This window comes from Balaenoptera musculus, chromosome 10 (genome assembly GCF_009873245.2).
Source record: "Balaenoptera musculus isolate JJ_BM4_2016_0621 chromosome 10, mBalMus1.pri.v3, whole genome shotgun sequence".
NCBI classification, from domain to species: Eukaryota; Metazoa; Chordata; class Mammalia; order Artiodactyla; family Balaenopteridae; genus Balaenoptera; species Balaenoptera musculus.
In genome coordinates, this window is record NC_045794.1 from 95,805,138 (window position 1) to 95,820,143 (window position 15,006).

The 15,006-nt window shown below is 37.5% G+C and overlaps 1 protein-coding gene across 1 annotated transcript in view; it reads right to left on the reverse strand.

The window, feature by feature from the left end:
• The window catches only part of ENTHD1 (ENTH domain containing 1), a 108,534-nt gene extending 101,189 nt beyond the window's left edge, over window positions 1-7,345 (reverse strand). The window contains exon 1 of the mRNA XM_036866985.1: window positions 6,997-7,345. Within this exon, the coding sequence (XP_036722880.1) occupies window positions 6,997-7,345 (349 nt within the window). The remainder of the gene's footprint in view (window positions 1-6,996) is intronic.
• Between the last annotated feature and the right edge of the window lie 7,661 nt (window positions 7,346-15,006).

Sequence of the window (15,006 nt, forward strand, 5' to 3'; positions counted from 1 at the left end):
AACAGGTGGGGCTGCTTTTTTATAAATAAGGTACATCTAGAAGGCCGCACTAATAAGATGACTTTTTGAGCAGAGATCCGGAGGATGCAGAAAGCACTGCAGGTATCTGGGGACTCCAGGCAAAGGGAACAGCAAGTGTAAAGACCAATGCAGAAAAAAAAGACTTTTTTCTATAATATTTTCTACTTTTATCTTTTCTGTATCTCTTCTTGATAACCTGTTTCTAGGGTAGGATCCAGCTGTAGATTACTTGGATCACTACAATTTCTCTTTGATTAATTTCCCATTACAGACTTCACTCTCTGCTTTTTTTCTTCTTTGAACAAAATCATTCTTACTGAGTAGTTTTTCAATGATCACATTCCTTTCTTCAAGTCTCTTATTATTTTTATGACTTCCATTTAGTAAAAATTTACTGATTATCTATTATGTGCCAAGGCCTGATGGTAAAAAGATGATTAACATATGGTATATACCCTCAGAACTTAGCTAAGGAGAGATATATATAGTAGATAAGATACACTGTAAAAAATACCACTCTGATATTATGAATAAAGTGTTACAGCAATTAATTCTGCCCAGTGAAGAAAAGAAGAGAGTTGGGGGTACAAAGGAAAAGGCCTCTGAGCTAGGACTTGAAGACTAAATAGGAGTTCAAAAAGCAGATAGCAAGGAAAGAATATTACAGTGAAGAAGAAACATCTTAAATACAAGCACAGAGATGTATAAGCAAATAATATATTAAGAATGCTTGGTGATGCAATGTGCCAGATTGAAGACTAAGGAAATTAGAGTAGAAAGGTAGATTGGGAACACACTAAGAGTCTTGACTCTATCACGAGAACCAATGGGGTTTTTTTTTTATACAATTTTTAAAAATTTAATTTAATTAATTTATTTTTTGGCTGCTTTGGGTCTTCATTGCTGTGCGTGGGCTTTCTCTAGTTGCGGTGAGCGGGGGCTACTCTTTGCGCTGTGCAGGCTTCTCATAGTGGTGGCTTCTCTTGTTGCGGAGCACAGGCTCTAGAGCACAGGCTCAGTAGTTGTGGCACACAGGATTAGCTGCTCCGCGACATGTGGGATCTTCCCAAACCAGGGATTGAACCCGTGCCCCCTGCATTGGCAGGTGGATTCTTAACCACTGCGCCACAAGGGAAGCCTTGAGAACCAGTGGTTTTGAACTATTTCAACTGCACACACCATCAGTAACAAATTTTTGTGCATGCATCCACCCCCAAATATATATATACATTTATTTATGTATAAATTAAATTATGTCAAGAGCTACTATTCTAATATGTTACACTCATTAGGGAACAAACATAAAAAGAGAAGTGTATAAAAGATAAAAATAAAATGAGTAATATTTTCCCCAATGGAATCATTTTTCATTAATTAATATTTATTAAATTAATAGTGTGCACCAATGTTATCAATCAATAACTAATATACCTTCCATAATCAACAAATGAATATACAGTTGACCCTTGAACAACATGGGTTTGAACTGCACGGGTTCACTTATATGTGGATTTTTTTTCAATAAATATGTACTACGGTACTACACAATCTGTGCCTGGGTGAATCCGAGGATGTGGAACTGTGGACTGTAAAGTTATATGAAGATTTTCCACTGTGTGTTGCGGGGGAGGGGGTGGCGTCAGTACCCCTAATCCCGACATTGTTCAAAGGTCAACTGTACTATGCTTCTGTTGACAATTTAGTTCTAACTTGCATTTTTTTTTTCCTCTCTTGATGCTAACAAATCATCAAGAGTATTTATAAAGTCCAACACAGCATAGTTGTACTTCTTTAATCCTAAACTCAACCATTAGGGAATCTGAAAGACCTTTATGATAGTGTATTCAAACATACCCATATATACCATACCTGTACATATGAAAGGTATAAATGAATAAATAGGTTTTTCTGTATATTTATAATTGCATGCTTATCTATTCTAATGCTCAAAATAGCTCCTAAACTCTTTAAAGCAGGGGCTGACCCTTTCTTTCTACTTAAAAAGAAATTATCATAGTGCTCTGCTCAGTACAGTGATAAAATACCTGTTCTGTAAAGTACAAAAATGATTATACTTCATTCACTATTATCCAAAAACTTATGCCTTTTTAAAACCTAACTCTTGGGCATGGAAAATTTTAATTAGTATTTAATTTTAATTTTAATAATAAATTTAACCCTAACGGAAGGTGATGTCTTTACAATTTCTGGATTAAGAAGCGTAGCATGCTCAAAACCCAAGAAGATATTCTCCAATTTCATCATTAAGCCTCAAACCTGACCTAAAATAAACACATAAAAAAAGAGAGGATATACACCATGGCCAAGTGGGATTTATGCTAAGAATGAAAGGTTGGTTCACCTATGAAGATCAATGTAATAACACCAAGTAATAGAATAAATGGGGAAAAACACATAACATCAACAGATGCAGAAAAGGTATCTGACAAAAAGTCGGCACCCTATCGTGATAAAGGCACTCAGCAAACCAGGAATAGGAGAGAACTTTGTGAACCTGATAAAAGGTATCTATGAAAAACCCATCCCTAACATTGTACTTAATGGTGAAAGACTGAAAGCTCTTAAGATCAGGAACAAGACAAGGATGTCTGTTCTAACCACTTCTATTCAACATTGTACAGGAGGTTTTAGCCAGGACAATTAAGCAAGAGAAAGAAATAATATTCATCCAGATTGGAAAGGAAGAAGTAAAAGTATCTCTATTTGCAGATGACATAATCTTGTATGTAGGAAATCCAAAGGAATCTAAACAAACAAACAAAACTATTACGGCTAATAATTATTACAGAAAATATTACAGCAAAGTAGTAGAATACAAGATCAATATATAAAAATCAGATGACCAGTTGAATTTCTATACATCAGCAATGAAAACTATGAAAATGAAATTAAGAAAACAATTTCATTTATAGTAGTACCAAAAAAAGAAAAAAAAACTTAGGAATAAATTTAACAAAAGAAGTATAAAACTTGTACAATGAATACTACAAAACACTTATGAAAGAAGACCTAAATAAAAGGAAAGATTTCTTATGTTCACAGATTTGAGGAAATAATATTATTTACATGGCACTATTCCTGACATTGATCTACAGATTCAATGCAATCTCAAAAAAATTCTAGCTGCCTTTTTTGCAGAAATTGATAAGCTGATGCTAAACTTGATATGAAAATGCAAGGCACCCAGAACAGCCAAAACAACATTGAAAAAGAACAAAGCTGAAGTTGCAAATAAAGTCACTTTCCTCTATTTCAAAACTTACTACAAAGCTACAATAATAAAAATAGTGTGGCACAGGCATAAGACTAGACATATACATCAATGGAACGAATTAAGAGTACAGAAATAAGCCCATATATCTATGGTTGATTTCTGTAAAGGTGCCAATATAATTCAATGGGGAAAGAACAGATTTTTCAACAAATAGCAGTGGAACAACTGGATATCTGCATGCAAAAGAATGAGGTTGGACCTCTACCTTACACCATATGTAAAAATTAATTCAAAATGGACCCAAGATAAATGTAATAGCTAAAACTACAAAACTCTTAGAAGAAAACATAGGTGTAAATCCTTGTGACTTTAGACTAGGCAATGAGTTCTTACATATGACACCTAAAGCACAAGCAACCAAAGGAAAAACAGATAAAATGGACTTCTTCAAAATTTAATCAAGAAAGTAAAAAGACAACCTATATAGAATGGGAGAAGATAACTGCAAATCACCTATCTGATAAGGGTCTTGTATCCAGAATATATAAAGAACTTTAAAATTAAAAAAAAAAAAACCAAAACAGTTAAAAACAGACAAAGGATTTGAATAGACATTTCTCCAAAGAAGACATATAAATGGCCAAACAAGGTCATGAAAAGATGCTCAACATAATTAGTCTGCAGGGAACCATAAATCAAAACCAGAATAAGATACTACTTCACATCTAGTAAAATGGCTACAATAAAAAAAAAAAGATGGACAATAACAGGATTAGCAAGGATGTGGAGAAAGAGCAATCCTCCTACACTGCTGGTGGGAACGTAAAATGGTGCAGCTGCTAAGGAAAACAGTTTAGTGGTTCCTCAAAAAGCTAAACATTGACTTAACATATGACCCAGCAATTCCACTCCTAAGTATACCCCCAAAGAAACTGAAAGCAGGGACTCAGACCGATACTTGTACACTAATGTTCACTGCAACATTATTCACAATAGCCAAAAGGTGAAACCAACCCAAGAACCCATCAACAGATGAATAGATAAACTAAATGCTGTAAGTACATACAAAGGAATGTTATTCAGCTATAAAAAGAATGAAGGTCTGATACATCCTCTAACATGGCTGAACCTAGAGGACTTTATGGTAAGTTAAGTAAGTCAGATATAAAAGGACAAATACTACATGATGCCACTTATATCTGGTACCCAGAACAGGCAAATTTATAGAGACAGGAAGTAGATTAGATCAAGCCATGGAGTTACTGCTTGATGGTTACAGAGCTCCTGTTTGGGGTGATGAAAAAGTTTTGGAAATAAATAGTGGTAATGGCTGTGCCACAGTGTGAATGTAATGAATGTGACTGAACTGTACACTTAAAATGGCAAATTTTATGCTATATTTATTTTATCATAATTTTTAAAATTAATAATACACCAAAACCCATAGGATTGTGCACTTTAAATGGGTGAACTGTATGATATATGAATTACATCTCAATAAAGCTTTTTTTTTTTTAAGTGAAGGAAAAAAAAAGAAGAAATGAGCTCTCGAGCTGTAAAACGAATCTTATGAAAGAATCTTAAATGCATATTGCTAAATGAAAGAAACCGTTCTGAAAAAGCTATGTACAGAATGATTCCACTATATAACAGTCTGGAAAAGGCAAAACTATAAAAACAATAAAAAGATCAGTGGTTGCCAAGGGTTCAGGGCAGGGGAGAAAGGATGGATAGGTGGGGCACAGGGCACTTTCAAGGCAGTGAAACTGTTCTGCATGATACTGGAATGGTAGACACAGGACACTGCATTTTTCAACACCCATAGAACTGCAGAACACAAAGAGTGAACCCTTTGTGTAAACTAAGGACGTTAGTTAATAATAATGTATCAATACTGGTTTAATTGTAACAAATGTACCACACTAATGCAAGATGTTAACAGGAGAAACCATGTGTGGGTGGGGAAGGGTATGTAGGAACTCTGTACTTTCCACATAATTTTTCTGTAAACCTAAAACTGCTCTAAAAAAGACTATTTTTAAAATGTATACTTAACACAGAGATTGCACTGAATTTTATCCTCTTCTCATGATTCATAAGACTATTCACTTTAACAAATTATAATTTTACATTAGATGGGGAGGAAGTGCTGATTCTTTTACCATTGCAGAATATCAGGCACTACTGAATCATCTCAGTTCAGTATCCTGTACAGCCTTTCCCTACTTCTCCTCTTCCACCCCCGACAGAATTACTTTATGACCTAAATTTCCGTATTCATAAAACTACTTCCTTCGTAGTTTTTGAAGATTCCATAGTCTTTGGAAACACTTTCTTACATTTATAACTAAATTCCAGTCTAATTATAATTACAGTGACATTATTATATCAAATTACCATGCCTCCTATTTTATTCATTTTGTTCTTTTTTTTTCACATTGCCACGTTGGTTTTATTTGGTCTAATTATAAAATGTGTTTTAAAATATACAAATTTATATAAAACAAAATAAAAATCATCTCTAATCCTACCAGTACCACTTGGTGAACTCTTATATACATAAACATAATTTTTTAAACAAAATTGGACCATTTTGTATAGTCACTCTCTGTCTTTCATTTATTCTCTCACTCAACAAATGTCAATGGCTTCTCTCCTTCCAAGACCCAGCAATGGGCAAGGCAGACAAAGTCCCTGCCCTCATGGAGCTGACATCTTTTGGGGAAAAATAGGCAAACATATTTGTACTCCACACAACCATCCTATGAGACAGATACTGTTATTATCCCAATTTACAGAGAGCTAAACTGAGGCCTCAAGTAATCTAGTAAATTGCCTGAGGATACATAGCTAGGCAGTAGCAGAGTCAGGATTCAACCCCAGGTTGAATGACAACACTATTTGATGACAGACTCCGAAGCTTTTAACTTATAAAAGAGATATATATCTTAGTATGATATACTGATCTTTACAAAATGGTACTGGGGGTAAAAGGTTGGATTAGCTCCCCAAAATAACATATTAACTCCAAGGACATAGTTCCTTGACTTCAATCATGAAGTTTGTTCATGGAAAATTATTCACTACTATTTTGTCATATTTAAATTAAGTAGGACCTCAAGTCCAACTTTTTAACTTTTTTGGTGTATTTGTTTTATTTATTTTTTCACTTTATTTTTAAATTCAATTTATTTAGACTAAAACAAAAACAAAATCAGTTCACCCATTTCTCCCCACCCAAACCTCCACCTGTGGCAACGACTAATCTGTTCTATGAGCTTTTTTTTTTTTAACTCCACATATAAGAGAAATCATACAGTATTTGCCTTTCTCTGTCTGACTTATTTCACTTTGCATAATGCCCTCAAGGTCCAAAAGAATGAAATCTTGCCTTGTGCAACAACATGGATGGACCTCGAGGGCATTATGCTAAGTGAAATAAGTCAGACAGAGAAAGACGAATACCATACAATCTCTCTTATATGGTCATCGTCTATGAGACATCATTTTATCAGATACCTAAGTGTGTTAGTTTCACACATCCTTTTGGAAAAGAAAATATTGTTCTCTAAGGCACTCAAGAGTCAACACAAAGGATTAAACTGAAAACCATAACTGTCCCAGAGAAAAGGCAGCTAGTACATTTAAGAACAACTTTCCCCCAGCTCCAGCTTTAAAATGATCCCCTCCCAAACTCTTAATCTTTACTGGCACAATGTATAAACTTCTTCAACTGGTACCTTGATCTTTTCCAGCTTCATCTATGTGTTGAAAATCTTTTAGTGTTTGAAGGTTATGGAACCCCTCTCTGCAATGCTGAATAACTTTCTTTGATCCATTCTTGATGAGATAATCCATTAGGGTAAGGGATTTATACACATGGCGCCAGTTCTTCCCATGGTCGTTGAGTCTCTGCCATAACATACTCATAATCTCTGAGAGAGAAACTGTGTTGAAAGTCAGGTCACTGATATCTAACATCAGAGAAGTAGAAGGACCCCAAGGGTCATTAGAAGTTGCTTCCCTGACTTTTATTTCCGCATTTGAGTAATTTTTCACAAAGTTTTTCACTTGCCTCCTGAATGCCATAGGTAAGACAAATTTGAAGGTAAGATGGGGGTTGAGAGCAATGGACTAGGAGTTTATGTGATTGGTTTATAAAACCTTTGAGAGGTAGCTGGTCCCCAGGTCTGCTGCTCCCAAATACAAATGATTAATCTCCACCTTGACAAGGTATCAATTTCCTGCAAAGGAAGGCACAAAAAATATGTAAGTTAAATATTTTTTTAAATGTCTATAGAAGATCAATTCAGTCTGAAAAAGCTAGCTTTAGTTTCCAAATCAGTGCCTCCCTTACATCAGCCAGAATTGAGGGTACCATATACATGTTCCTAGGATTGATATGGGAAAATCTCCCACAAGGGATTGGCCTATGTTATTTAAAGAAATATAGGTGGTCTTTCTAGACCTAAAAGTTTCCATTGAAAGTATCACTGAACCTCTTTGGCCAGAAATAAAATTATTATAAAGCATTACATGGACAGTGGACAAGTTACTATAAGAAAACGGAACTTGCACTGTGACATCTCTTGCTTAAGATTTGTTGTCATGTATAAAAATGTTATGTCCTGAGAGTAATCAAGTGAAAACTGAGTCTTAGAATCATCAACTGACCCTATGGTTGTATCCTTTTTAGAACCTACAAGTCATTAGAATCAGATCGAAATGTGGTCTGTTTTCTTGTTAATCTAAAAGAGGGGAGGGTCATCAACTATTAAGACAACTAATTGTCCTTAGCGGACTCCACAACTAACTCATGGCACCCTAAACCAATATTTCAGTCCTCATAAGGCTGGTAAGTTTAAGGAAAAGGTTAAATTACTTTCTTTACTCAGCTTTAGAAAAAGATGCCCTGACGAGCATCCAGACGCACTGAAGCCTCAACAATCTATCATCAGATTTTACGAGAGACACTGCACACATACAAAAGAAAGATGTTAAAATCCATAACAAATGTGTTTGTTATTTTTAGTTTTGTTTCTCTTCCTTGACCTTCTCAATTCCTAGCTCAGGCTTGATTAATTTCTGTGTATGTATTTAAGGAAGACATAAATTTTCAGAAGCTTCCTAAATAAACTATCACTTCTTTTTTAAAAAATCAGAGAAGGGGATAAGTAATCTTCTTTGGTAAAAGTCCAACACATCCTCAAATAAACAAGATAGAAAATCTATCTGTTTAATTAAGATTTCTCCAGAAGAGACTATCATCAACCTTAGGAAGAAAAAGAGAACTTGTGTGTTTTTACAATTTTCTGATTTTCTCTCTTGTTTGCACGTCAAACACAGACATTTTTATCTGACTCACTCCTGCAGCGAAAACTCGATTTATAATGTGTTTCAATAAGCTATTAAAATTTTCAATCACGAGGGTTTTCTTTTTCTATTGTCCTTTTCTCCCCCTCTACCAAGCTCACTCAATGCAGAGATGCACGGTGACATTGGCTTAGAGCAACGAATACTGATCTGTTTCTTCACAAGTCTATTAAAAAACAAAACAAAACAAAACCCTGTTAGAATCATAACTTGCTGGAATTAAACAACAGTTTTTAAAACCCTCTTTTTCTTTTTTGGATAACTACCTATGTATATTTTGGAGGGACAAAATAATTTTTAGGTTTTCCTCTATTCTCTAACCTGCATTTTAAAATTTTTTTAAATGTTTTCATAAATGAACTTTCTGCCCAAGAAAACTATCTACATAATAGCCTTCCATCCAATAGAGTAGTTTAAAATGGATGTGTTGGACATCATACCAAAATTAAACACATTCCTAACCATTCGAAAAACCACAAGGAAAAATGTCTGGATAAGTGAATTAATATCATTTACTAACATACAGTACTTTGCGATATGAACACAGAATATGTAAGACACCATTCTACTAATGAAATCTTTTCAAGCTAACAAGGAGCTCAATTAATTGGTGTTAGTTGTAAATTATATGTTGTTTTACTATGTGCTTTAGACACCTGACTATATGCAAATGCTCAGTTTACTCAGTCCTTCAAAATTTTGAGATTATATCAATAAATACAGTGATGTGACATCTAAGACAAAAGTAGTGCCCAAGAGGGTAAATTTTCACACCTGAGTTTTGGTTGTCTGGCTACCCAAATCCCTGTAATATTTAGAAATGGAGAGAAGTAAGATATTTCATATCGTAAACCTGGGTTGCCTCCTCTGACAGGCCTTCACCCACCACACTTACTACGTAGGTCTACCCATCATGCTCTTTTCAGCACCCAGTTTACTTCCTTCATGACACTAATCAGGATGCATAGTTATGTGTTTGTTATTTTCTCTTGGCTTTCTTCACCACCAAACTGGAAATTCCTTGAGAGCAGGGACCATGATTGTCTTATTTACCAGTGTAATCCTACTGTGTAAACAGGTACCTAGCACATAGCAGGCACTCAAGAAACAGGTCATTGAGTGAATGACCAAGTGGTGGAGTGATACTGCTTTGGTATAAACCTGAATTGATTCTACAGCTTTTAATTATAAACATGACACGTAAAATATATAATCTAGCTCTTGTAATTGTCAAGTAAAATTCTAGAGTTTTGAGCAAACATTTTCAAACCAATCAACAAGTATTTCTTGAGTACCTACCATTTATATGGCTTTCTGGAGGATATAAGAAATATAAAACATGCTCCTTACATTCAAAAACATCATTTAGTTAAGGAGCTTTCTCCCTTAAATGATTCCAAAATAAACAAATGATGAGGTATAAAAGATCTCTTAATTTTCTTATTACATTTACCCACTTCCACAACTCTTTGGCAAAGGCTGTTTTCTCCCCCAACTTTACCTGAATCATAACAGGAGAGCATTTAAGTTGCCAAGTGACATTAAACTATGGGTCCACAATCTCTTATCTGAATCTTTTGAGGCCAAATGAGTCACGGAATTCAAACTCAATTTTTGGGGGGTAACTTTTGAAGGGTAATGCCATGCCTACACCATATATTACATGATACCCACAGTGAGATCTGGGGTAAGTTTAGCAAGGTCTGAACAATCAAACACATTAACATGACTGCAACAAAAATTTGCAAATATTTGGAATAAGTAAAGACAAATGGCTGTTTCAGTTCAGATCTTGTGGCCAGAGAAGTTAGGGGGAAAAATTGGTTTTCAGAACTTTTTCGATGTCAGAATTGAGAATAAAAGATTGGGGAGCTACCAGATGCAACAATTTCTACCAAAAGAATAAGCACAAATTCCCCTACTGAAGTTGTAAGTTCCAAACCCGCAATCTTAGGAATTTAAGTGATTAAAACTATAAAATGAACTAGTCTCATATATCCCCTTTCATGGGCCAAATTGTGTCCCCCAAAATTCATATGTTGAAATCCCAACCCCCAGTACCTCAGAATGTGATCTGGAGATAGGGGACATTAAATAGGTGATTATAGTTATGTGAGGTCGTTAAGGTGGCCCCAATCCAATATGACTGATGTTCCTGTAAGAAGAGATTAGGACACAGACACACAGAGGAAAGACCATGCGAAGAAAGAGGGAGAAGAAGGATATCTACAAGCCAAAGAGAGGTGGCTTAGAAGAAATCAACTCTGCAAACACCCTGCTCTCAGACTTCTAGCTTCCAGAACTGTAAGAAAATAAATTTATATTGTCTAGGCTACCCAGTCAGTGGTACTTTATTATGGAAGCCCTAGAAAACAAATATACCCCTCCTGCATAAATTCTAAGAAAGATTTATCAACTATATCTAGAAAAAGTTAAAGAGGGTCCGATTGATATTTGGTTTTGCCAGGTTTAAAAAAATACATGTTTTGAATATACTTACTTGCATTCAAATATGTATAAATAGGAGGGAATGTCTTAAAAGAGACGTTTCTGAAGAGATAAGCAGAACATATAGTTGATGGCCATACTTTTTTTTTAAGATCAATTCATTAATTAAATTAGAGGCAACAACTAAAAACACTTTCCTTGAAAATTAAACATCCCTTTATGAAATAAATATATTTCAGATGACTCCAAACCTTCAAAAAAAAAAAGATTGGGGAGCTAAACTGACGTTGTCCAAAGATTTAGGACAACAATGACAACAGCATCTAAGAGGCTGAGTACCAAGACGCATCTCTGGAAAGACACATTTAGGGTAGTGCTATGAGGACAGCACAGCTCTTGTGTTTATACAGGTTCTGCCTGTAGACATGAGATCAACTCAGGAGAAAATAAGCTCTGGCCAAGATCGTTATAGAAGAAGGATTACAGAAAATACCTCAGCATTAGAAGGTGTTGCTGTTTTGATGGAAAGAACACTGCAAGAGTCAGAGAAACTAACTTGAGTCCCTCCTGTGTGTTCATTAAATCACTCAACTATTAATTTTCCAGAATTTACCATGTGACAGCCTCCATTTCCAAGAAATGGAGAAACAGTGCACAAGACACAGTCCCCACCCTCTGGAGCAAATGGCTACTCTTTACTGAATGCTCACAACGTGTTCACACCTAGGCATTCAGTACCTCATCTCATTACTTTAATTAGGATTCCAGAGGTGCAGATTTGAGGTCCTGCTCTGCCATTTCCTAATTAGGGCTTAAGGACTTCTCTGAGCCTCAGTTTCCCCATCTGCAGCATAAGGAATAATCACCACCTAGGGAAGACTGTTGATGGGAAGACATGAGATGTTCTGTAAAGGACTTCTAACGTGAAGGGCGGAGGGAGAATCAACTGCCTGTAGCCAGGGTCGTTCCTTGGCATCCACTTCATTCTTTCAACAATTGTTTCAGAATGACCACTGTGTTCCAGGCAGGCCCTGCGGAGGGCACTGGGTCACAAAGACGACTCAGCCCAGCGACTGCCCTCAGGGAATTTACTGGGAGTGGGAGGCTGGGCCTTGGAGAAGCTTCTAGAAGGAGGGAGTGACGTGATGGCGTCACACAGTAATGACCTTCCCTCACGCAGACCTGCGAGCCTCGTCGCCCTCCCGCCTGCCTCCCGCCGGAGCAGGGACCAGCATGGGATGGGCAGTGGGATAGCACCCCTCCAGGGCCCTCCAGGCCCCCTCCCTCCCCACCCCCACCCCCACGCGAGGGGCTCCTACCTGAGGGGAACGTCCAGCCGCCAGCGTCCGGGCTTTTCCCTCCCAAACACAAGCCCCGCCTCCTCCAACCGGGCCAGAGCGCCCACGCCCATTCCCACTTCCGCTTCCTCACTTCCGACCCCTCACTTCCGGCCTTTCCCAGAGCCAAAGTCCGCCGCTGGACGGAGAGGGATGCAAAGGAGAGGGATGCCGAGGGTTAAAATAAGCCCCGCTTGAGAGTATCCCGCGGCTTGAAGGCAAATGTCTTCATTTCACGATCTGTTGGGCTGTGGCACTGCCCTAATCCTTCATTCAAATAATAAATTTTACAATTTGTGTTACTAGTGTAATTTTAACTGACTGGCCGTCCGCAGCTGATTTTCATCTCAAAGGACAAAGAATGTAATCTCTAGTAGTAGATTACTAGAGATGAAAAGTGTGTGTGATGGGCAGTGACGGAGTGCCTCCAATGAGGGCCTTGGGTACCACTGATGGGTAGTCCTTGAAATATTCGACTGACCTTCACTGGGCACCTACTATGTGTCAGGCACCCACGAAAGCAGCAAGGACTCAGGTAGGACAGAGTTCAATGCTGGATGAGTTTACAGGCTAGTGGAGGTGACAGGCACCATCCCAGAAGATTGCAACAAGATATGTATAGCATGATGGGAGAGGAGAGAGCATCTAATTCTACCAAGGAGTATTTGAGGGCCGGTTTCAGAGAACAGTTTATATCTGAATTGAATCTTAAAGGATGACAGGAGTTCTCTGGATAGGCAAAGTAGAGGAAGCCATTAGAGGCAAAGGGCACATCATGTGTAAAGGCTTGACAGCTGAGAGAGCCTATTATCTTGGTAAAACTACAAGCACTGTAGTTAGCATGGCTGTCGCAGACTATTAGTGAAACAGCACAGGGAGATGAAGTGCCAGAGGAAGTTCAGATCATGAAGAACCTTGTCTGTACAACCAGGTGATTTTATCCAGTAGGCATTGAAAATGTAATCAAACCCATGTTTTAAAGAACTATGGTGGCTGAGTGGAATACTGACTGGAATGGAAGGAAAGAGATTTAGAGAATAGGAAAATGCTTAGTAAATGAAAGTTACCTTTGTTTTTGGTTCCTACTGCTTCAATCATATTTATTATAATAACAGCCTGCATTATTGATACTGACATGTAGATAGGTAAGTGTAATACAAAATGATAGGAGATATGGGGCTTCCCTGGTGGTGCAGTGGTTGGGAGTCTGCCTGCCAATGCAGGGGATACGGGTTCGAACCCTGGTCTGGGAAGATCCCACATGCTGCGGAGCAACTAAGCCCGTGCGCCACAACTACTGAGCCTGTGCTCTAGAGCCCGTGAGCCACAACTACTGAGCCCACGTGCTGCAACTACTGAAGCCTACACACCTAGAGCCAGTGCTCTGCAACAAGAGAAGCCACCTCAATGAGAAGCCCGTGCACCGCAACGAAGAGTAGCCCCCACTCGCCACAACTAGAGAAAGCCCGCGCACAGCAACGAAGACCCAATGCAGCCAAAAATAAATAAATAAAATAAATAAATTTTAAAATGATAGGAGATATGAAAGAAGTTGGTACATTATAACCAACTTAGCTGGCTGTAATGTAGAGTAGTGGGGGTAGAAGCCAGAGGGAAATTGAAAAGATGGCCTGGAAATGGGTGGTTCAGGACCTTGAATGCCAGGGTAAGGTGTTGGACTTTATAAAGTAGTGAGGAATAAACCAAAAGTATTTTTTACATAGAGTTATAGTTTATGAAGACTTTTTATATGCATATCTTATGTAAATTTCAAAGGAAGTCTGAAATGTAGGTGTTAATATCCCATTTTACAGATAATATGCTAAGTTTGAGGCACATGCCATCATTCTACATTAGAGCCAGGTACTATTCTGAGCCATGAGAACATAAGGAAGTTATAATCTAATAGTCTAATGAACAGGAATACGTCAGTAAATGTGACAAATTACCATGATAAAGGCAAGTATAGATTGCTATGGGAGTCAAAAAGGAATTTGTCCAAACCACACAGTTAGGGAAGGCTTCCTGGAGGAGGTGAACCTGAGCTGAGTTTGCAGGAACAAATAGGTTATATGACTTCCCCAGAAATATTCAACTAGCAAGGATTTAACCGGAACTTGAACCCAGATCTCCTGCATGCACTTCTATGCTCTTTCCCCCATGCTGAGAACCAATCTTTTGTCCTTGATGTTGAGCTTCATTGACCTTCTCAGTCACAAGTCTACCTGTTATATTTTGAGAAGGTCAGAGACCCCAATTTTTTCTTTTTAAACCCATTCATTTTCTCCTTTTAGAACAAATCTCCCGGTATGTTCAGAAAAATAGATTGGAAGCAGGAAAAGAGGGATTGGAAATAGAACAGAATTTTATAATAGTTCTGGCAATAAGTGATGAAAGCCGTAACCAAAGCAGAAGTCATGGGCCTGGTGCCATACTCCACTCTGCTCATTCTTCTCTGACACGCAGACTTTTGCATATGATGTTAAAGCATAGTAGTTACTGGACTTGGCTCCAAATACATGTGGGAGTGAGGGAGAAGGAGGAGTCTACGGTGAGTCTCAAGTTTCTCTTTTGGGTGACCGCGTGAATGGC